At 37.6% G+C, this 24,264-nt stretch overlaps 2 protein-coding genes across 2 annotated transcripts; both read right to left on the bottom strand.

The window, feature by feature from the left end:
- Window positions 1–140: 140 nt before the first annotated feature.
- On the bottom strand, window positions 141–12,291 carry LOC118242700 (NACHT, LRR and PYD domains-containing protein 3-like). Its single transcript, XM_035534914.1, has 6 exons — window positions 10,148–12,291; window positions 9,432–9,605; window positions 6,465–6,638; window positions 3,167–3,340; window positions 901–947; window positions 141–809 (listed from the first exon to the last, which is right to left on the bottom strand). Exons 1-6 carry the CDS (start codon window positions 12,085–12,087, stop codon window positions 265–267), a joined length of 3,054 nt encoding a protein of 1,017 aa, XP_035390807.1. The 5' UTR covers window positions 12,088–12,291; the 3' UTR covers window positions 141–264.
- A 2,087-nt stretch (window positions 12,292–14,378) lies between these two features.
- Window positions 14,379–14,720, bottom strand: LOC113591292 (histone H4-like). Its single transcript, XM_035535078.1, has one exon. The coding sequence runs from the start codon at window positions 14,718–14,720 to the stop codon at window positions 14,379–14,381; it is 342 nt and encodes a 113-aa protein (XP_035390971.1).
- Between the last annotated feature and the right edge of the window lie 9,544 nt (window positions 14,721–24,264).

The following is a 24,264-nucleotide window of genomic DNA, read 5'->3' as shown; positions in this document are numbered from 1 at the left end:
TGTGTGTGTGTGTGTGTGCGCGTACTGCTGGGTGTAGCCTAGAGTGTGACACTTACATACTAATGGCTGAATTTTAAAACCACTTATTTATATAATAAACATCTAGATATTTCTACTCAGAAGTGAAATATGATCTGACATATCTACTAAGTAGTCTGAAAAATTGAGTCTTGAAAAATATTGAATTTTGAATCCTGCTGATACAAGATGTCCACAATATAAAGTAAGGTTTGTCTGATATTTCCCTGCACAACACAAGATATTCTATCTCACTCGCACTGAGGTACCAGAAGACACAGCCCAAAACCCAAACCCTGCATAGAGGGGCTCAGTGAATGTGGAGTGGAATGTATATAAATGGGTCAATGTATGTGTGTCCAAGGAGACATTGTAAAAGGACAGAGTGCCTGACGGCCAGTCCAGATACACTCCTACTCTGTTGGACCTGGAGGTAAGGACAGGTAAGAAAGTGTGATTCTTATTATGCCTGGCAATGTAACGCTCATTAGAGCAGATGAGACACCAGGACTTGTCATTGTATCCAAATGCACAGTCAGTACTGCCTCCTTTTGAGTTGATTCCTTTATATGCCACTGCTACAACAGACTCTCCACTCCCCCTCCACTCTGCTTCCCAGTAACAGCGTCCAGACACAGTCTCTCTACACAGCACCTGCTCACAGCCATCAAATCTCTCTGAATGATCAGGATATGACTGCTGCTCCTCCATCCATGTCACCTTACGGTTTCCCTCAGACAGATGGTGATGGGGCTGTGCTGTGTTTGGATCCAGTGTGAGCACACATGCGTCTGTGCACAAGAAGAAAGGTTAAAGGCAAGGACACAAATTGAGTGTGTGTGTGTGTGTGTGTGTGTGTGTGTGTGCATACAGTGAACCTACATTTTTTAAAGCCTTCTTTGATTCTGATCATCCCTGCATGTTCCATTCTAAAGACACACAGAAACACAGAAACACAGAAACACACACACACACACACACACACACACACACACACACACACAGTTTAATAATAATATGTAAGAATGATTAATCTCTTGAAAAGTATTTTCATTGACAGCAAGTTTTTATTGATCTTCTCACCCATCTGTCATTTCTCCCAGTGTAGTTCAACTATTTATTACTGCACTCATTCAGTATAGGTCTACATTCAGACTGTGGTTAACACAAACACACAGGGCTACATTAATTCAGCTTTTCCACTGGGAAACTGTTTAATTACAGATAGGGTTGGACGTATGAATTAGAACCACAGAGTCCTCAGTACTCAGGTTACATTGTAGAGGCATACACACATGTCCTTCATTCCAACCATTTTAGTCTATAATAGCAGTATACTAAAATACTATAATAGTATAGTATAATAATATTATAATTTACCATGATAATTTAAACACATGCCAGTAATTTCTAAATTATTATTTCAGTGTTATTTTTTCTTTTTCTTTTTCCTTTGTGGGAACATGTCATTATCAATCAGCTGATATGTTTGTGTAAAACTGCATGTTTGCAGAGGAAATTAATTTGTCAATACTGTTATATTATTTAACTTATATAAAACATACAGCAGGCATGGTGGAGCTTTTCAGCATCCCCACTCTCCTGCTCCCCTGCACGTTCTGTTGCTTATCTCCAAGTTTGTAATATTGTTTCGCATTAACAAAAGGTTTGGTGTTGTTTTGTGCTAAATTAATAAAATTAATAACTTCTGTACTTTATAGTTAAGATTTATCATAATCCTGTCTTACATAAATCTTTTTTTATTTCATTTTTGTCATGGTCATAGCAATAATAATGTTAAGTAATAGCCTATATAAACAAGATGTAACTAACTAATATTTTGTGGAAAAAAAATTGAAAAAATAAAAAATAAACCTACACATTTACCAGACTTTATATCATGTTTGCGGACCGGAGCTTCTCCTGTTTCCCTGGCTTCATGATCTCTTCCGTGTGTTCCAGTCCTTAGTTTCGTTTTCTCCACCTCCTCGTTTGTTTTCAACACCCGTCATTGCTTTCACCTGCTCCTTGTTTATATTCTTTTTATCTTTGTATATTTAAACCGTGTCACTGAATCTTAGGGTTGTTGGTCATTTCTAATTTCATTTCTATGTATTTTTGATGTTCTGACTCTTCTTCGCTTATGGTTACGCTGTAATCGTTCTTGGTGTTTCAAGTTAAGTTACTCTCTCTGTTTACTATTGTTATTCTCCTGTTAGTGTTATCTTTTGTTTGGTTCCTACATGCTTTCTCTTGGTATTCTAGTTTGTTGCCTTCTTTGTCGATATTGCCTTGCCGGTTAATGTTCATTAAGTTGATTCTGATCTCCTGTCCGCTATACATTATTTCTGTGTACTCTCCTAAGTTTCTTTCCTGATCTATAATCCCACGCTGTAGTCTAGTCTCTTTCCTTGTCGCTTTGCTCCCTTTAGGTTTCTTTCCCCTTCCTTTTTGTTTAGCCTGTTTGTTTATGCTTCCTTGTTATCCCGTAGGTTCCCCTTCAATATTTAGTCTCTTTATTTATCCAGTGCTCACCCTCACCCTGAATTGGCCTCTTATCTTTTTGGTTTGTTCCTCGTGTTTCTGTTATTAAACTAGTCCATTTCTTTACATTGACCTGTTTATCATTCTCGATATGTCTTCCCCTGTTTTGGATTCTGCTCATTCTCAAGTCCAAGTCGCTGGTACTTTGCATGTGTGTTCGCCCCCCCACCTCACTCCCATTACACTTTAGATTTTGGTCATTAATGCTGGCATAAGCTTCAGTACGAAGCTCCTGAGAAGAACTGTGCTAAAGTATTCATTTTACAATAATTTAACATTTGTAGCAGCATGAACACTTCAATAAACTGGCAATTAATTATTTTAAGAGTGTTCAGTGCACCACCCTCATCCTTGTAATGCTGGGAGGCTTGGCAGGATGCAAAGACAATCTCATCTAACAGCACAGCTACACTGATGCTCACTCAGACTGTGTTATCTTGTATCTATTATTGTACAATAAATCAGACAATTCACTGACCAGCCAAAAGCCAAACCCAAATTTAAGCATATCATTGACACTACATAAAGTAACCTAAATAGACTAGTATCAATTTGAATATACCCCCTTATACATTTATACGGACACCACTATAGTTTCACATACTTAAGTGTGTCCAGTTTGCAGAGTGGATCTTCCAGTCTAGCAGAGAGCAGCTTCATTCCTGAGTCTCCTGGGTGGTTATAGGTCAGAACCAGTTCTTTTAGATGTGAGGGGTTTAAACTCAGGGCTGAAGCCAGAGAAGAACAGCCTTCCCCCGTGACCAAACAACCAGACAATCTGCAAAAAAGGAGAGGAAAACAAATAGAGACAAATTCAGTGACATAATTCACATGCTTCTCAGGCTGTACTGTCTAACTGCAAACATTTTTTGTTATGAAATTAAATAAAATGTTAAAATTAATAAACTTTTTTTTTCAACACTTATTTGTGTGTAACCTTAAAAACCAAGTCTAACCAAATATGGGTATTTTTGTTGTTATTTCCATGTTATGTATTTTAAAAGGCATAATGTATTTATATAGTTTTGTAGGACACCATGTTCTGAGAAAAAAAGGCTTATGAGGTTGAACATATATCATGTGTCATCATAACACACTGTATGCTTAGTTGATACTTCCAGTCTTCCCATAGAATCAGTTAAACTTTATGATTTGGACTACAGCCGTCATATTATCACTAAGTCTTTTTTGAATGCTACTGTACTAAGTGGAGCACTTGGCGAACTCTTCCAGAAATGTATCCCTACCTGCCCACACACTGGGCACCTCATCACTGGTGTGCAGGTTACCCTATGTTTTACAAATCAAGCTTCGCTCAAGAGTTAGAACTTAAGTGCAGAGCAGAGACAGAGAATGAACAGAAATGTAAAAAAATAAATAAAAATAAGTAATAACCTAGAATATATCAGATAGAACAAAACCAGCTGAACATAATCTACAGCCATGTCATTCTGCCATTTACACGTGGTGCCATTTTATTTTGTTGGTTCTTGTATGGAGAACCAAAAGTAGCAAATCTCCACCTCCTTTAACATCATGCATGTACATTTACATGAGTATGCACAAACCTTGTTTTCCTCTTTCTCACAACACACACACAAGCTAATTTACACTATAAATAAACAGATTGTTGATTCTATTGGTTTTGACTTTGAGTAGCTTGTGTGTTATTAAATGTATAATTTATTTCCACCAAGTTGTCCACTAATGCAACAAGCTTATTGTTCCTATAGTTATTATTATATAGATTTTTGTAGTCAACAGTGTTAAAAATGGAAAACACTGTAAAATGTTGTCTGGCTAGCCTTTCACTGAAATACTCCCTCACTGTTCATTTGTCTTTTTTTCCTGGCTGCAAGAAATATGATGAATGTCAAGTTGGATTAATGCAAATTGATTAATTTTGCCACATTTGAGATATTGATCCGATTTTATGACCACATATGAAAGTGGCCCTAATTGGAAATGAACATAACAGAATAACTGTGGCTTTTGCTGTTCGTGCTGCTGTCCAAATTACAATTGTGCATCACATATAGAGTAAAAGATCAGATTTGTCCCATATTTACCTGCTGTGTGAATGTGGCCAAAAGTAAAGCACACTTATTTAATCCTTCAGAAATGAAATAATGTATGTTACTTTCTTTAGTTAAAAATTAAGGATTGTGATCAATATGATTTGACTGACAAATTAAGACTGATTTATTAATGAGATTAATAATTATGAGACATACAGTGGTGTGAAAAAGTATTTTCCCCCTTCCTGATATCTTATTTTTTTGCATGTTTATCACACTTAAATGTTTCAGAACATCAAACAAATTTAAATATTAGACAAAGATAACACAAGTAAACACATAATGCAGTTTTTAAATGAAGGTTTTTATTATTAAATGGAAAAAAAAATCCAAACCTACATGGCACTTTGTGAATGACACACCCAGGCCTGATTACTATCACACCTGTTCTCAATCAAGAAATCACTTAAATAGCATTTGGCTGACAAGGAGAAATAGACCAAAAGATCCTCAAAAGCTAGACTGCATGCTGTGATCCAAAGAAATTCAGGAACAAATGAGATACAAAGTAATTGAGATGTATCAGTTTGGAAAAGGTTATAAAACCATTTCTAAAGCTTTGGGACTCCAGCGAACCACAGTGAGAGCCATTATCCACAAATGGCAAAAACATGTAACAGTGGTGAACCTTCCCAGGAGTGGCTGGTCGACCAAAATTACCCCAAGAGCACAGTGATGACACATCCAAGAGGTCACAAAAGACCCCACAACAACATCCAAAGAAATCCAGGCCTCACCTGCTTCAGTTAAGGTCAGTGTTCATGACTCCATGAAAAAGAGACTGGGCAAAAATGAAAGAGACTGGGCAAAAATGGCCTGCATAGCAGAGTTCCAAGACAAAAAACACTGATGAGCAAAAAGAACATAAAGGCCCATCTCAGTTTTGCCAGAAAATATCTTGATGATCCCCAAGACTTTTGGGAAAACACTTTGTAGACTGACAAGACAAAAGTTGAACTTTTTGGAAAGTGCATGTCCTATTACATCTGGCGTAAAAGTAACACAGCGTTTCAGAAAAGGAACATCATACCAACAGTCAAATATGGTGCTGGTAGTGTGATGGTCTGGAGCTGTTTTTCTACTTCAGGACCTGGAAGACTTGCTGTGGTGAATGGAACCATGAATTCTGCTGCCTACCAAAAAATCCTGAAGGAGAATGTCTGGCCATCTCTTCGTCACCTCAAGCTGAAGCGCACTTGAGTTCTGAAGCAGGACAATGATCCAAAACACACCAGCAAGTCCACCTCTGAATGGCTTAAGAAAAACAAAATGAAGACTTTGCAGTGGCCTAGACAAAGTCCTGACTTGAATCTGATTGAGATGCTGTGGCATGACCTTAAAAAGGCAGTTCATGCTCGAAAACCCTCCAATGTGGCTGAATTACAACAATTCTGCAAAGATGAGTGGGCCAAAATTCCTCCACAGTGCTGTAAAAGACTCATTGCTAATTATCGCAAACGCTTGATTGCAGTTGTTGCTGCTAAGGGTGTCCCAACCAGTTATTAGGTTTAGGGGGCAATCACTTTTTCACACAGGGCCATGTAGGTTTGGATTTTTTTTTCCCCTTAATAATAAAAACCTTCATTTAAAAACTCCATTTTGTGTTTACTTGTGTTATCTTTGCCTAATATTTAAATTTGTTTGATGATCTGAAACATTTAACTGTGACAAACATGCACAAATAAAATAAGATATCAGGAAGGGGGCAAACACTTTCACACCACTGTAGTTACTTTTATGTGGCGTGAGGGGGAAAAAAATATATAATTCTATATTTATACTTATATTTTATATTTATACTTAATATTTACATTTTTAGCTCACCTGAGTATCTCCAGTTTACAATGTGAACTCTTCAGTCCAGCAGAGAGCAGTGTCACTCCTGAATCATGCAGATCATTGTTAGTAAGGTCCAGTGCTCTCAAGATTGAGTTTGTCAGTTGCAAAGCTGATCCCAAATTTTCACAAGTCTTTTCCCCAAGATTACAGATAGGTAGCCTACAAAGGCAGATCAATATGACAGATTTTACAATATATTTAATGACTCAGAATTATAATTTTGCCAGATGGTAAACAAAGGTGGTAAAATGACCTTAAGGACTGTATATTTATTTTTAGTCCAAAGTGATTTGTACAGTAACTGTTGACCAAAATTGGTATGAAAGAGTGATATGTGAAAGCTTTATTACCAATTCATTAATAAATAAGCAAATATCAGACTTTTTCTGTGCAGCCATAAAAATAACATTCCAAACAGAACACTCGTATGCCAGGTGAACACTTGAAATATATGAAATAAGACAACATATCAAAGAACAAAACAAAGCCAGTAAGTAATAAAAAAATACAAATGAGGAAGGCTTATTAAGAAGGTGTAAGTATGTAACACGTAATCTGCTTAGTACAATAGGAAAACATCTATTTAATGTATTAGGCTGAAAACTAAAGTCAAAAGGTCAAGAGTCTGTGTTTGTGTATCACTACTGAATGCTAGTGGTGCCTTTTATTTCTCTTTGTACAAGCTACTTAACTGACTGTACAATTAAAGTAAAGAGGGAATGCACTGTTGCCTAAAGAGAACAAAATACATTTTTTTAAAAAACAGAGTGACTACAAAAACTACAAATTTATGATTTGCTTATAATGGTAATTTATTTTACTTTCTGATAGTATGGGAATGGAGTGTTCAACAGTTTGGAATTGATGGGAGTGTTTGTATGGTAACAGTGAGAAAGAAACACACCACCCCAAATCTGATCATTCACTGTCCAGACATGGAACCATCCAGGCATCTGGAGCTTTAAAAATAAAATACTACCCCTCTCCAGCTTTTCAACACATTCATCTGTGTATATTTAACCCCAGGATAACAGAGAAATGAATGACCAACATTTCCCATTTAAAAATGCATTTGGAGACCAAACAAATGTCTCCATCTTGTGGATGTTTCAGAGAACAACCACCCAGCCATTCTATCACATAACTTTTTTTTTTTTCTTTTTTTTTCATGGGACACATTTTACGGTATAGCTTGTTTACACTATTTTAATGCCCCAGACTGAACATACATTAAAACACAATACAAAAAGAGGTCCAAAGCCTGGAGGACTGTTACAATACAGCCCCTCCCTCCTCCTCAAACATCTGTGTGTGTGTTTGTTAGTCTGTAGTGTCACGCTGTCTCGTCACCCACCTGATCTGATCCTTGTGTGTAATTGTCGAGTGTGTGTCTCTTGTGTCGTCATATGTTTGTTGGTATTTGATGTAATATAGTATGTGTGGTGAGTGTAGGTGTTTTGTGTTAAATAAAACATTTGTCTCAACGTGCCTCATCCCCACATCCTGCTTAAGCCTCGTTCCGTAACAGGACTATTAGAGCTGGGGCCTAATTTAAGCAGTAGGTCTAATGTCTAGACATGCGCCTAAATTTAACTTTAAAATAAAATAATAAAAAACAACAACAACAAAGTGATGGTCAAGCAGACAAGGTTTTTTTCAAGAAAACGGGGGCAATCAGAGGTGAGAAGGTGCTTACTGGCAGGCTTGGACCTAAACATCTGTAAAGCTGCTTGTGCCTGTTGTAAAAAGCACTATATAAATGCATTTTGATTGATTGATTGTTTACTTTTGGTAATACTATCATTTTGATAGAAGATATTCTGTCAATGAGGGTTGGCAGTTATCATTTTTAGATGTGAGTATGGATTAAAATTAAGATTAGGCAACTATGAAAGATATCTGGAGATTTTTATACTCAAATATGTGATGTGCTGAGTGCTTAGAGGCATGAGCTCATGTTGAGTGATTTGGTCCAGTTAATATATTTGGAGATTTTGGAATGTATTTCTATAGTTTGGATAGTTTGATGAGAGATGATTTTGCAGGAACAGTAATATATCATCTGCATATAAACTGATTATATGTTCTGCATTATGGGTCTAAACACCTTTGACATTTGTAGTTTGTTATATAACTGCTGCTAATGCTTCCAAAAATAATGAGAACAGAAAGGATGACAGTTCAGATATTGAGTGAGCAGCCACTTTGATATTATTAGCTTCTACTGCATGTAGTCATGTCCATGATTAGGTTTATATTTATTGTTAACACACTTTAATCATACATTTTATAAACACAATCCCCATCAGTGGGGAATTAATGCATTTATAAATCTCAAACTAAGTAATGTGCTAAGACACTTGTGGTGCGACAATTTAACTTTAGTTAATTTTTATAACCCATAAGCTCTATCAGTGTAAACAAGCAAGTTTAAAGTTGTGTTAAATTACACTAAGTAAAACTGTAAAATAATTTCAGCTCATAGCTTCATCCCATTCCTAGTAGGTTCTACTGATATCTATTGCTTATCTTAAAGTTTGGTTAGATATTTTAATCCTTCTAGAGTAGCCCTGCATTGCGGGTTTTATTGTCTCCTGCTCACCTATTTTATAATGACCATTCATTTCAGGTGTTAAATTATGGTTTGAAGAAACACAATCAGTGCCAGAATCCAAGAAGGATGACATATTTATCTAATAATAGCAAATCTGCTTGTGAAAACAAATGTCTTTATCATGCCCTTGCTATCATTATTTCCCTTGGGGAAAATCATAACCATCTTAAGGGCCACTCCATTACTTTAACAGCAACTTCAAGAGCAGAATTTGCCCCAAAGTCAATGCTTAATTTCTATATTGAGACCCAGGAATATTCATAAAAATATCACGGCCTTGCCTTCACACATTACAATGAACTTGTTTTAATTCAGGTATTAAATGATAGAAGGCTTACCTGAGTATCTCCAGTTTACAGTGGCAACTCTTAAGTCCAGAACAGAGCAGCTCCAATTCTGAATTTTTTAGGTTATTGTTACTCAGTTGCAGTTCTCGCAGGGGGTAGTTTGGAGACATCAAAGTGTAGGAGAGAGTTTCAATGCAGTCTGTGGTGAGATTATAGCCATCTAGTCTGCAAAGGCAGTGAGAATTAAGTGCACAGTACAGTTAAAACAGGCTGATGGAAACAGGTAACACAGAAATTGCTTGGATAAGCTGAAGAGGAAACTTTCTTTTTTTTTCCCCCAAGAGTGTGTCCAACTGCATATTTACTATAGAATTATATATATATTATATACTGGTTATTATAAAACATGATAATAACTAATGTCATGTATAACAATACACTTGTTTTTCATTTAGACCCTTTGAAACATTTACTTTATTGTATGTAAAGGAAAAACATTTAATTTTAGTATGAAATTTGCATTTGGTCCACAGACATATTTTAAGTATTGTATACAGCATACATTCATCCAGTCATATTCCAAACCAATCTAATTCTGGGTCATGGGGGTGGAGCCTATTCTGATAGCACAAGATGGGAACTAACCCTGGGCAGTGTGCCAGACCATCACAAGGCATGATGAACTAACTTAAATGTGGCCAGTGTTCACATTTATCCTATTTTTAAAAATATATTCATGACATTATACTCATTCACATAACACTCACAGAGCTTTTCTGCAGTTGTACACAGCTGGTATCAGTCTCCTGTAACCCTCCTCTGATGTATTGAATTTCTTCAGGTCCACCTCATCCAGCACTTCCTCTGACATCTGCATTAAGAAAGCTATAGCTGAACACAGTCCAGGAGAGAGCTTGCTTTGGGATTCTTTATCTGATTGTAGATATTGCTGAATCTCCCTGGAGAGGGACTGGTCATGTATTTCAGTCAGACAGAGGAAGAGATTGTTGGATTTCTCAGTAAGAATGCTTTCTGTTTTTATTTGTTTTTTGATGTACTGGACTGCCTTGTTGATGCTCTTTGAACTGTTCTGTGATTGTATCAGTAGGCCTTGTAGGAGTCTCTGATTGGTCTCCAGTGTTATGCCCAGCAGGAACCGGAGGAAAAGATCCAGGTGTCCATTTTGACTCTTCAAGGCTTTGTCCACTGCTCCTTCCAGCAGGTCCTCCAGTAGAACATTCTCAGACCGGTTTCTGTACCAGCCCCAATGCTGAGGCATAAAAAACTGCAGTGCCTCAATGTCCTTGTTCACACAGCATTGAAACACATAGAAAGTAGCCAGGAACTCCTGAAAGCTCAGATGCACAAAGCAGTAGACCTTTGTCTGGTAGAGCACAGATTCCTCTCTAAATATCTCAGTGCAAATCCCAGAGTACACAGAGGCCTCAGTGACATCAATGCCACACTCTCTTAGGTCTTCTTCATAGAATAGTACATTGCCCTTCATCAACTGCTTAAAAGCCAGTTCCGCTAGTTTCAGAATCAAAGTTCTGCTGGATTCCAGAAGGGTTTTTAGATCTCTCTCATTTTTCTCTTTGTACTTTGCATTCTTCGTGTGTAACTGAGTCCACATAAAGTTTATATACATCTCAGTCAGAGTTTTAGGGATTTCTGTATCATTATTTTTCTTAATGATTTTCTGAAGCACCGTTGATGAGATCCAACAGAAGACCGGTATGTGGCACATGATGTGGAGGCTCTTTACTGTCTTAATGTGTGAGATGATTTTCTTGGCTTGGTCTTGATCACCGATTCTTTTCCTGAAGTACTCCTCCTTCTGTGCATCAGTGAATCCCTGAATTTCTGTCAAACGGTTTATGTACTGAGGAGGGATTTGACTGGTTCCTTCTGGTCGGGAGGTTATCCAGATGAGAGCAGAGGAAAGCAACTCTCCGTTGAAGAGGTTTGTGATCAACACATTCACTGATGATATCGTGGTAATGTCAAATACATTTTCACACCATAGAAAGTTCAGTGGAATTGTGCTTTCGTTTAAACCATCAAAAACGAACACACATTTGTGTGTATCATATGTCCTTAAGGCAAGATCTTTGATCTCAGGATGGAAGTTACACAGAAGTGTATGAAGACTGTACTGCTCATCTTTAATCAAGTTCAGCTCCCTGAATGGAAGCACAAACATGAAATCTACATCCTGATTGGATTTTCCCTCAGCCCAGTCAAGAATGAATTTCTGCACAGAGACAGTTTTCCCAATTCCTGCAATTCCTTTAGTCAGAACCGTTCTGAGCTTTGGCATTTCTGGTCCTTTATCTTCTTTTTCTTCTGTGTGTCTGACACCTTCAGCCATCACAGCTCTAATGTTCTCTTCTTCCATTTCTTTTTTAGGATCTTGTACAGCTTTAAAGATGTCAGAGCAGTTGATTGGAATGTCTTGTAACAGTTGTTTCCTGAGTGTTTTCTCCATCTGTAAAACCTCATGTTCTTCATCCACACTTTCACTCTCTCCCTCTATGATGTAGAGCTGTGTGTAAATCTGGTTCAAGAGGGTTTTATTCTCTTGTGTATTGATTCCCTCAAATAAGCTCTCATACTTGTTCTTCATGCTGGTTTTGTGGGTGTGTAAGACTCTATGCAGTACATCATGCACTGGAGTGTGACAGTCGTGCTGCATGGCCTCTTCCATGTCTTTGTGTGGGTGTAGAAGAGGATGGGTTCTAGATCTCTTTCTGCACTGTGGACAGCCAAACCCTCCTGATGAAGAAGACTGGTCCCAGTAGCTGCTGATACACTGTCTGCAGAACCTGTGTCCACAGCTGATGGAGACTGGATCTGTCAGAAGCTGCTCACACACTCCACACCTGGACTGATCTTGTAGTTCATCATCTTCCCTCCTGTTAATAGAAACAAAGAGGAAGAGTCAGGATGAAAGAGAGAGGATAAAATAAATACATGAATCAGACTGAAACACAAGGCATTTTATTCATTATTTCATATATACATTGTGATACAATCTGACATTGCATGTGTGTGTGTGTATGTGTGTGTGTGTGTGTGTGTGGGTGTGTCTGTTTTAGTATATACCGCACAGGACACAGCACTTAATAACATGTCCAGTTCTACAGGCAGCATATCTACTGCTCACTCAGGATCAGCGTTTATGCTCTGGGATATGAATGACTACTAACCAGAATAGACATTTTTTTAAAAGGACACAGAATCTCTATACTCCTTCATGTTTTATGTTATTAACATGACTAATTCAATGTTTAAATCTCTTTTTCCTGTAAACACGCTTTTTATTACCTCAGAGGGAAAAGCTTGGAGCTGTCACTTTTCATAGACATACAGCTTGGATCTGGAGATTCTGCTCTCTGGTTCCCCCATCTGGTGATATTAGATAGAAAATAATTCAGATGAAGTGCAGCATGAGGACTGAAAATAATACACTTGATAATAATACACACATTAGGCGGTTCATCAGAGGAGGCAAGGGAGGATGTGCCCGGTCAAATGTCTGGTTTAAATAATCAATCCAATCCGTCATGTGTCATTAACTTTTACATGCCAATGTAGGAGTGTGGTGTGGTCAAGTATTGTCTACTGTGCGGAAACACAACCAATGAACCAGCGAATGATTAAAATGGGTCGAAAATGCTGTAACAGTTCTTACCCGGAGTGAGGAACAATTGCTTCAGAGTAACTGTGATGCACGGAGTTAAGAGGGAGCACATATGTAGTAACGAGGACATTAGTGTGGGTACAATGAAAGGCTCGTTTATTTTATAGACTGACCATACCAAGCCAGCTCACATGGCAACTAATGTTCTATATATACATAAAGGAAACAATATGAAGCACCATAACGGCATTACTGAAAATGCTAAGAAGGCTAGAGAAACAATACAGTGACAGCGTCCAGCTCTCTTTCCCAAATGAGCTCTCTCCCCTCTCTCACAAGAGATCGCCCAAAATACACGTGATCATAAAGACGAACTAGCGACCTCTTAAAGACAGCATACATGTTACACTGCATGTCATTAACAGTAGCCTACTTAAACGGGTACTTTTGTTTCAGTATACTCAGAGCAAGAGACTTCACAAACAGAACTGTACTGCTGAGAACCGCTGAAATAAGGAACTTATTTAAAGACTGTCTGTTTCGTGGCTGTTTTTTTCTTATTTTATTTTTTTAATTTATTTATTTGTTTGTTTTAAATGTTCATGAACACAAGCCTTTCCTGTCCCCTGAATTCATCCTTCCTTGCAGATTCAGCACACTTTCTAAAATCTAATTTTAGAAAATGTTTCCCTAATCCAGGGACATCAAGCATTTCCAAAATAATCATGCATTTTCCTATAATTTCACATAGATATTCAAAGTCTTTGGGAGGATTGTTTTAAATCTTTACTTTTACAGCCTAATTTTACAAAATGTTAGTTCTGGAGCACCATTCAGCTCTTAAAAAGTCCAACAAGCTGCTAAAAATGCTACTGCTATTATAAGTACTCCATCCATAATGATAGCCAACCACATTAAGCATATTACACCATATTAGAGTTACTGGATGAGCCTGTTGTGATATATACATTACTATCTGTTTGGTTAGGTAATAAACATAACTCTGATTAGGCTAGTGTTCATCTACAGGTCAGCCTCCCCAGGAATCTTCCTCATACTGATTCAGTACACATACACAAATTCATGTGACTATATTTAATTTCCTGTTTATGAAAACCTACCTAGGTTTTTGAATGGCTAAGAGATCACCCCAGTGGAATGCCCTTAAGCCTTGTAGGCATGTCCTGAACAACTGTTTGTTTAATACTAATGATTTCAAAACTGAGGACCTACTATCCATAGCAGACATGTTTGTGTTCGTGTTTTACCTCAGGTCAGTGCCAGCTCCACTACTGAAATGATAAGGATTCTCCATGGAACCCTCCATGGCCCTCTTCTAAGAGATACACTCTTACTTATGATATGGTTGGCTCTAATAAGTGCCGGTGGTTTCGTGTTGTTTGATATCGAAGTTTAACCCAAAAGAGTGGTGCCTGGCATTTCAGAGCAAAAATCACATCCAAATAGGTGACGGTGTTCCTCTTCTCGTGCTCGATGTAGGTAACTGCATCCCTGATAACGTTCTCTAGGAACACTTTCAGCACAGCACGGGTCTCCTCGTAGATCAGACCGGAGTTACGCTTGACGCCGCCACGACGGGCCAGATGTCGAATAATGGCATTAGACATGACCTGCATGTCGTCACAGCGAACCTTGTGCTTAGTTCCGCCTTTGCTGCGCTTTCTTTTACCTGACATAGCTAGTCGAATAAAAGTGAAACACTGGAGCTGCAATTCCAACATGCCTGTATTATTTTCCTCTAAAGGAGCTGGTTGGAGACAACCAGGTGGTGGCGCGGGTAAATACCATACTCCTCCAGTTCTTATTCTTCTTGAAACTATGATTATTTTATAACTATTGCTTTTTTTTTTTTTAACTCATTACCGGGGCCCACTAGTTTGTTTCACAGTCATTCTAATAGCAAGAATTCCAGCTCATCAGCTAATTATGAAACTCTTCTTAAATTTGATCATGCAAGCAAAGTTTAAAACTGCAGGTTAATGAGTCCTCAGAACTGGTGCTGAAGAACTGGTGCTGAAAACCCCAAAAATCGAGGACTCCCGTTTTAAAATAGGGAAATGACATACACACTGCTAATGTATTTTTTACTAGGCTGCTTGGGACTTCATAGCATCAAAGAACCATGGGTTATCTGTTATTGAAGCATGTCGGTTTTCCAAATGCTATGTTGTAAACTCTAATTAAAGCTAATAACAGAAATTGATCAAAATGAGGGGTTAGAGTGTTGTACTGACAAGAAACTTAAAAAAAACCATAAATAGATGGCAGTATGGCCAATGGGATTAAGGCCTATATTTTTAAATAAGTAATTCAAATTACTTTACCAAATATAAAAACAACTGCAAAAATGAATCTGACAGGATTAAAAAAACTTTGGATGAATAAAATGAATATGCGGTCCAATTTTATTCATCCATCAAAAACAAAGAAGCAACTATTCTGATCATCCCTAGACAGTCTTGTTTCTTGTAAGCATAAAATGTCAAATTTGGCCATCAAAATATTTCCTTTTTGCAGTAGACTGAAGTCCACGGACATTTCAGCTTACAACTGCTATGTCAAAACGTCCTTTTGTTTAAAGTACATTTTCCAGACCTTCGCTCTCTCAAAGAATCCTTGTTTCTTTTCATCTCCTTCATAGCAGAGGTCCAAGGCTTTTCCCTTCCTTTTGTCTGGTAGCTTTTTTTAATGTTGAGAATTTTGTTTTTAATTGCATCATTTGTTTTGTAACTGGAGTTAGCAAATCCATATTAATTAGCCAAAACAAAATACATTTGAAATATTGTAGCATTTATTTTCTGTAATTCTTATCATAAGCTATTCATATGTTATACATATTTATGTAAAATTGTAATAAATATTTTGAGGCTTCTGAGGTTCTATTATTTGTTTGACTGAACAAATTATCGTGTTCTTTTTCTTTCTGCCTAAGCTAACAATTTTTAATTTTCATGTAAACATAGATCAGTCTGGAGTAGCTCTGACCACCACAGCTCAGTGACCCAGCACAGACCACCGTAACTCAGACTGTTCTGGGAAAGACCACCACAGCTCAGAGTGACCCAGGAGAGACCACCATAAATCAGAGTGACCCAGGACAGATCACCACAGTTCAGAGTGACCCAGAACACACCACCACAGTTCACGGTGACCCAGGACACACCACCACAGTTCAGAGTGATCCAGGACACACCATCACAGCTCAGAGTGACCCAAGACAGGCCTGTGGGCCCTACATAGAATTAATGATTTAAAGTAAAAGTGCTTGATTTTTGTTGATGTGCAAATTGGAAAGTCTTCTTTTGTTCCTTTCCATTTTATACAATTGTAAATTAGTATTATGTATTTATGACTTACAAAAGTTCTTTGTCATTTACTAATAGAATGTATCCTAGCCAGTACAGTAGGTTAGAGTTCAAGATATCATTGAAATACTGTTGAAATACAGGGATCAATGCTTATACCTAGAAGTGAAAAACATGCATAACCTCTATCTCAGGCAATGAAAAGTGCAATAACAAGAGCAGCCAAGGTGCATAAGCGACTTTTACCAGAAACCCCTTACTCACCTGCAAAAAGGAAACAATGTCATGTCAGCAGATGTTCAGGAAACAAAACGTATTAAATCTGCCAGACATGCAAGTGTCACGGTTAGCTGACCATCCAGCAGGAGGGACATGCTCACTCCTCCTAGGGATCTTACCAAACACCCACACTGCTCCCAATCCCCTGACTACTGATTAGTTTCACCTGTTCCTTCTTGTCTTTCACTTATATAAACCCTCAGGCTTCAGATGATAGCTCTGCACATTAGCCGACCATAGACTGAGAGTCTACCTGCTCCAGTGCTAAAACTCACAGAGAGGATTACTTTGTTTCGTTGCATCAGTGCTTCTATTGGTGATTCCCTTATGGAAAATAAAGAGCACTTCCTCACTACCCCACCTCCTGCAGTAAGAGACTGGTCTGTGGTAAACACTCAAACACTGCACCCAAGCTGTGCTTTGAATGTTAATAAAGTGCTGCACAATTCAAACGGAACTTAAGTTGGGGGAAAAAAAAAAACTTATGACATCTCCAAATGACACCTGTAAGCCCCAAAAAATGTAAGCCATTGAATGGGGACAAAAAATTGGATTTTTTGTTTGGTTCTCTAAAGTAAATTTTGATAGACATTTGCAGATCATCAAAAACTTCCCAGTCCTTGAAGCCTGCAGGCAATAAAAGATAAAACATGGTTGTATGATTTGCATTAAACTGAAATCAATGTTTTTCATCATGATCAGTGATGCAGGTTGATAAACATTCCAGAACAGCTGGTGAAACTCTAGAAGATCAGTGGAGGAGTGTCCTGTAGAAGTTCCAGTGGAATCTGATTAACAGTGTGGAAGATTACAAATGCATTTCAAATGCTCAGCTGAAGAAAGCAGGCAGAAATTATATTGTGTATAAGATGGTGGTGCACTACAGACCAGATATTGTAGTGGAGATCACACCGGCCATCCTGAAGAACATGAATCACAACAAACTGGCTGAAGAACTAATGAAAAAACCCAGAGAGAATTAACATATTATCTGTTTAACCACATAAACAGTAATGCTCAAATCATATTTACTACTTACACTCAGAGTAACGCCACTGAATCTATATTCACACTTTAAACTCAGAGGCCTTGATTTACAAATGAATATGAATAAAGCACACTCTGTCCTACACAAACCCCACCCACTCCTGCTGGAAATCCAAAATGCTCCTCCTGCTTCTATTCTGTGCTGATGGGGACATGGTGGGTGAAGCAGGGTGGGGTCACCTAGGAGTTCCCAGCCTCCCACTGGCACAGAGGCACTGGGGGCTCTGTTCAGCTTGCAGGCCCTTGGACTGGGGCAGAGAGAGGCATTGAGCAGCTGCAGCCATGCAGCTCAACAACTGTGTTCAGGCACCCTCTCCTGAGCACACAGTGTAAAGGGATGAAGGGGCCCCTTCATACACACACAAACACACACACACACACACACACACACTGCTGCATATTATCTATATAACTGATTTGCTTGTTTTTCTGTGCCATTCCATTACCCTGCTTTTAAGTTAGGATGCATCCCAATTGTGTACTAATTACCGATGATAACTAGTATTTGAATATGTAGTATGCAGTAGAGTTAATAGTGTCAATGTGGGGTAAACTCAAAAATCCACAAAGCATACATAGAACTGGTTGGTTTTTGAGTATGGTTTGGGTGGACAACAACAACCCACAATGCAATGCGAAACAGAAAGAGAGCTACTCAGGTCTGGGAAAAAAAAGCCAGACAAGAACACGAGTTAATTCGCGACGGTGGCAGGAGAATGGGTGTGTAAATGTGTATCTTAGATTCCTTTTAAATTCTTTTTAGGAAAAATAAAGTAATTTACAAAGAGAATAAATTATTATTATATTAGTAAGAAATCTATTTGAAACGCAAGTTAATTTGGATAAGTTATCTTGCTAGGTAGCCACCTAGAGTGGTGTGAAAAGTGTTTTTTTTTTCAGACACTTTTTCCCACCACTGTAGCTAATTGTTTTGCATTTATAAACAAGTTAGCTAATTAGCTACCTAGCTGAAAGCAGCTAATTTTAAATTAGCATCTTAGTGAGAGACATACTATTTGGAAATACATGCAGAGACATATACATTTATAACGCGTGGTGGCCCGAGTGCCGCAGGGCGAGGGGCAGGACGCACAGAATCCAGCGACTGGGACGTACATTTATTTACATAAACACAAAACGATATTGGTACTCACAAGCGTTACAAACATTAACATGAACATAAAACGGTTAACAAGAAACAAGCACAATAAACATGCATACGTTTAGCAATAACATAAGGAACACTACATCAAAACGTTACATCCACAATAACCAACAATCCTGCACACTACAACGAGGGTTGTAGTGCAGGTGTGTGCAGGTGTGGTCACAAACAACGACCCTCCCACTGCTCGTGGCGGGCCAACCCACGTGACTCGCGGGAGGCGAGCGTTCCGTGACAACATTACCAACAGTTACCATAGCAATAAGAAACTTCAATGGAACTGTGATGATTGCCCCCTCTCCCTGGCATTGCGATTTTCACCGCTATGAGTTCTGTTTTGTTTTCTGCCTGGTCTTTGTTACATGTGCTTCTTTGTTTTGGTTTCATTTTTTTCTCTGTCCCCTATTTAGTTCTCTGCCTGTTATCTGTTTCTCCTGTGTCTTGTTGTTACGTTATTAGTTAGTGTATTTAAGCCCTGCGTTCTGTCACCCAAGTTGTCGGTTATTTTGCACGTTTGGTTTCTTATGCAGTTTGTGCTCTTCTTTGATGTTTGTATGTTATTTATTCACCCGACTCTTATTTATGTATATGCTTAGGTTTTATAGTCTATTTTCCAAGTGTTTCATATTGCCTCATGTTTGGTTTACATTCTTTGGTTTTGTTTGTATTTGCTTTTATTTATTAAAGTTCCCTCTTCGAACCTGCAACCTGCCTCTTGCCTTGTCAATATACAGGAACACTTTGGGTTTAAAAGATATTTATCAACGGTCATGTATATTTGTTCATCCTCAGTGTGGATTAAACTGAAGTGGTCCAATGTAGGAAATTGCAGACCATACTATTTTGATAAATGGAGATATTTAATATTGGTAACAATTGTATCATGGATAACCTAATGAACATTTTGAAGATTCATTTGATGGCATTGTAAACACATATCTCAAACCCAAGATTTACATTTTAATCATTAGCCTCTGGCCTAAAGTTACCATCATAAAACTAGTTTTCTGTGACATCTATAACTGTAGTGTAATGGCCCAAGTGTCGCAGGGTTTACAAGGTAAACGATGAACACAAACAAGGGCATTGACATTGTGAAAACGGACACGAACAAAGGCAGTGTGAACAAAGGCAATGGCCGACATTGATGCACACACCAACAAGAGGTTTAAATACATAAACACAGAACAACGCTAACTAGGTGCAGGTGTGTGCAGACATGTAGGCATGTTTACAATCAAAGTAGAAACTCCCACTGTATGCAGCGGGCTGTACCACGTGACAGTGAGAGTGGAGCATTCTGTGACGTAGAATTATGCTTAAAGAACCTGAATGGTCTCCCAATCACTTGCTAAATGCTGATGTTAGTGTTAGTGTTTGTTATTGAACTAAGTGTCGGGACCAGCTGTGTGAGGGGACTCTTTTCTCATCTCAGGGCTTTGTAGTGGTGGGAGTGGAGTTTACCATTTTTTGTGTGTGGCCAATATTTAATAGTCCTTTTTTGAGTTATGAGTAATAGTGGCACTTGGCCTAATTCAGCTCTACATGCATTATATTTTGTTTTCCTGTGCACTTTCAGGATATTTTTTACAGAATTCAGAGTGCTGTGTGTTTGTTCCATTGTTCAAAATTTTGATTTAAGAGTGGCCCCCATACTTCACAACCATTCATCAGAATTGGTTGATTTTATAATCCAAATCTGTTATCATATAATCCACTGTGCTATTGCCAAGAGGTGAACAAAAAATGTATCTCCCCAAAGAGTCCCCTCGTAACCTACCATTGACAATGTACAGACCCAGACATTGACAGAGCTGAAGGAGGATCAAAGTCTGTGTCTAAAGCCAGAAGAGCAATACAAAAACCAGGTAGTAAATCCAAAAGGGGGTCAGGCAAAATCAGCAATGAGAGACAACATAAGGTTACAGTACACTGGAAGCTAGTCAAAGAAAATAACACTCAGTATGCTTAGAAATCCTAGAGGCAATACTTCACAATGAATGAGTGCTTGAAACATTCTTATATACAACAATTTCTCTGAACACACAGGTGAGTTCCATACTCCGGTGATGACGATCTTATTGAACATCGCTGATTGGCTGAGTTGTTGGCTGGGTGATAAAGGCTGCTGGGTAGTGTAGTGTGGTAGAGTCGAGCGGTATGACAGTTACCTTGTTCTGTGTTGGAGTCAAGTAGAGATCCAGTACACTGAGAGCGCCACAGATCAGCACACTTCCCTGGGCCTGGAAGCCACCGATCTGATCATGGAGACTGGGAAAAATGTCTTCATTATAATAAGGGGATTCACTGGGAGGAATGTAGATTGTACAAAGAAATATATTTGAGTGTTTGTTTATCTTTTTTTTTTGTTGATTTTAAGACAAATATGTAATTTTTCTAATTTCAGAGGAATTATGAATTTAGACAATTCTGATTTATACCAGATAGTAATTCCATCTGAATATCTCCCTCTTTTAATGTCAGGGTGCTTAACAGCAGAGAGGATGATTTCCTTGTATCTTACAGGACAGTGAGTCACCCAATCAGATTAACACCAGGTTTCCTGGAAAATTATGATGTCGTTATCTTTTGTTATTTGTGAATTCAGTGTTTATACTTTTGTACCCAAACAGGGATGACTTTATGCCTTGAATGTTCCATAGAGAGATTTCATTATTTAAATTATGTATTAAAGGAAAAATACAAATAGGTTTAAAGTGAGATAAACCTGTAAAAGTGAAGGATTGTTATTAGATGTACATTCATGTATATAAACAGGGATATTTATTTATTTGTTTGTTTGTCTATTTATTCATTTATTTATTTTTAAATTGCAGAATTCTACAGACGACTGGACAAACTGATTTACTCGGGCTCATTAGAAATAATTAATGATCAAATTAATTTACTCCAAACAGGCTAAATACCTAAAGGGAAATGGCACACCAAGGCCAAGACGGTTTTACCTTCTTCCAAAAATACACAAACCTCTATACACACACACACACACACACACACACACACACACACACACACACACACACACACACACACACACACACAGACACAGGACTTCAAACAAAAGGTCAGGAACACGACCTTAGAACAGAAAACCCTACTATTCTCTATAAATGATTTTTATACCAACATAGAGACAAACATGGACTGCAATCTCACAGACATTGCTTTAACCAAAACACAGATGAAAACAGACCAGATGAGGTGTTAAATCAAGTTCAAGTTTGGTTTATTAATCTACTAGAACTAGAACGAGAACTAGAACTAGAAATAGAACTAGTCTTTAACTTTCTTTATGTTTCAGTGTTTGTTTTCTTTAGTTTTTTTTTTTGTTTTTTTTTTGTTTTTTACCTTTAAAGCCCATTCTGTTACAAAGCTTTTTAGGGCTGAACTACTGCTTTACAACCTTTGATTTTTTGTGTCTCTGTATCATGTTAAATTTCCACGGAACCCTGATTGTTATATTTAAAGGGCTTTGAAATTTCTTGCTCTTTTTCACCCCACTAGCAGGACTTTTCTAACTGATATCTCCAGTTAGGTCTTCTGCTCTAACACACTGTTCTTTGTTTTTGGTCTTCTCCATCTGTCTGCTGTTTTCAGCTCCAGTAGTTTAACCTACCCTCCCAAATTTGACAATCTCTTGAGAAAACTTTAGGAAAGATCTCTGAAATAAACAAAATGCATCTGAGGATAGTTTTTCATTCTTTGTTGTGCTTCTGTTTCTTAGTGTCCTTTTTGTAGTTCTCCTTTTGTAATGTCATTTCATTTTTATAACAGTGCTGCTGCATAAATAACCTAAAACATCTGCTAAATGTACAACTGTATAACCCAAGTGAATCAGAACACTGGATAAAGCTTAGATATATTTGTGTAATTAATTTTAACCAGTTTGCCCAGAGATTACATACATGCCCAAAAAGTCACCAGAGTTGGTGCATGCAGCCAAGGATCTTTTTTTGACAACTGAAAATATCCGCACAAAGCTTCGGAAACTCTGTTTCTATGTCCATGATTTGTACAAAAAAGACTACTAGAACTGAGGTAATAGAGGAAAATTGTCCTTCCCCCACGAATATGAATTGTGGATATTAAAGAAATTTATTTCATGTTTTAATTACAAACTACAATTACATTACAAAGTCTCATTATTTACTAGCCATAACTTTTTTTTTTTTTTTTTTACATTTCAGAAATATGTACCCATATTAGGAGACTATTAGGTCTTAATGTCTTCCATGTCTGTAAAAAAAAAACAACCAAAAAATAAATAAATAAATTATATATATATATATATATATATATATATATATATATATATATATATATATATATATATATATATATATATATATATATATATATATATATAAGACCATATGCTTTTAAAATGTTCTATTGGAAGCCATTGTAGAAATTCATGTAAATTGTAGGAGGAATGTTAGCCATTCACACAGGAAAAATGGTGTTTCATGCGGTGTCACCTGTCTCTTGTGTAAGGCAGCATTTGAGAACATTTCACGATGTCACAAACAAGTCTGAGTTATACCTACTGCTGATTAGACTCAAACTTTTGTTAAGAACCTAGGTGACAATGTCTTTTGTTAAAAGCACTATATAACTAAATTAATTCAGTTCTGGACAAACATCTACAAAATGTTCACCATGATCTTCAGGTTAGTGTTTTTTGACTGTGCAAACAGATTGTGACTGCATGATAATAGTGTTGTCATAAGAACAATGCTGTCAAAACCAAAAGAACTGCTAGCAAAAGAGGAAAAAACAAATGTCTGCAAAATCCAATGCAACAACTGTGACAAAAACTACATGGGTCAAGCAGGGAGAAAATTATCAACGAGACTGCATGAACATCAATTGGCCACTAGAAGACATGATCCACTTTCCCTAATCTCAGTACACGAGGACCAAGAAGGACACAAGTTCAACTGGGATACAGCAAAAATCATAACGGGAGCAAGGACAAGGAAAGAAATAATTCCTTGAAGCTTGTTCTCCACCAAAAAGTCAATAAACAAACATATTAGTATCGAGCCAATCTACCAACCTCTTAGACTCAGAGAAATGTAAAAAGCCTTGGTAAAACCCTAAGAAACCACATATCAATCGATTTCGTCTACGCTGCTCGGTTACTAAATTTAGTAACCTGAACGTGGACCAATTGAAATTCAGGAAACCAGACCAGTGCAGCACATTCTTTTGAACCATTCCTGACTGCCTATTTCTGACCACGACACCATAACTTAAAAATTGAACCAATCAACTGTCGAATCATAACATCCAACACCACCAATACCCTATATAAATGCAAGTGGTCAAAAGAAACAACACCTCTAAGTGCACTGATGTCTACTCAATTGGTGATGAAACATTTGCAATCCAATTGCCAAG

Source organism: Electrophorus electricus, chromosome 16 (genome assembly GCF_013358815.1).
Source record: "Electrophorus electricus isolate fEleEle1 chromosome 16, fEleEle1.pri, whole genome shotgun sequence".
Taxonomy (NCBI): Eukaryota; Metazoa; Chordata; class Actinopteri; order Gymnotiformes; family Gymnotidae; genus Electrophorus; species Electrophorus electricus.
Note: the sequence above shows the minus strand (reverse complement) of the source record. Positions and strands in the feature narration are given on the sequence as shown.